The following is a 484-nucleotide window of genomic DNA, read 5'->3' as shown; positions in this document are numbered from 1 at the left end:
AAACAAACAAACAAACAAAAAGAAAGAACCTTGGGACACTTGCTTTAAGATCCCATATTAACAAGCTAATATGTCTGGGAGAGGTGATACCTTCAGCTTTTATGAATCAACGCCTGTGCCAAATAGGAGATGTATCTGGAGTAGAGAGAGGGGTACTAGCAAGGAGTGAGAGGACCTCAGGTGGCCTCCAGCCATGTCATGTCCTAGGTACTGGTTTGCAATTAAATCTGTCCAGAAACATACAAGCTGGAGACACCCAGCCACTCCCCTACTTGTGACCAATTCAAATCTCATAAGACATGTGAGGTGTTTTCCCATAGCACTTACCTGGCAGGAAGTAAAGTGACCAAAGCCAGAGGTTCATGGCTCCTTTTAGAGCAAGGTCCCATCCAAGAGGCCCTGGAGATGGAGACAGAGACCCACTGCTCACCCAGGAACTTGTGACAATCTGGAGCTTGAAAGAAATTTTTGGCCTATGTGAGGA

The 484-nt window shown here is 45.9% G+C and overlaps 1 protein-coding gene across 1 annotated transcript in view; it reads right to left on the bottom strand.

The window, feature by feature from the left end:
• Positions 1–484, bottom strand: part of FCMR (Fc fragment of IgM receptor) — a 14,546-nt gene extending 14,062 nt beyond the window's left edge. The window contains exon 1 of the mRNA XM_011385001.2: positions 328–484. Coding sequence (XP_011383303.1) covers positions 328–364 — 37 coding nt within the window. The 5' untranslated portion in view covers positions 365–484. The remainder of the gene's footprint in view (positions 1–327) is intronic.

Source organism: Pteropus vampyrus, unplaced genomic scaffold, assembly GCF_000151845.1.
Source record: "Pteropus vampyrus isolate Shadow unplaced genomic scaffold, Pvam_2.0 Scaffold640, whole genome shotgun sequence".
Taxonomy (NCBI): domain Eukaryota; kingdom Metazoa; phylum Chordata; class Mammalia; order Chiroptera; family Pteropodidae; genus Pteropus; species Pteropus vampyrus.
The sequence above is the reverse complement of the archived record's forward strand: the minus strand, read 5'-3'. Positions and strand labels throughout refer to the sequence as shown.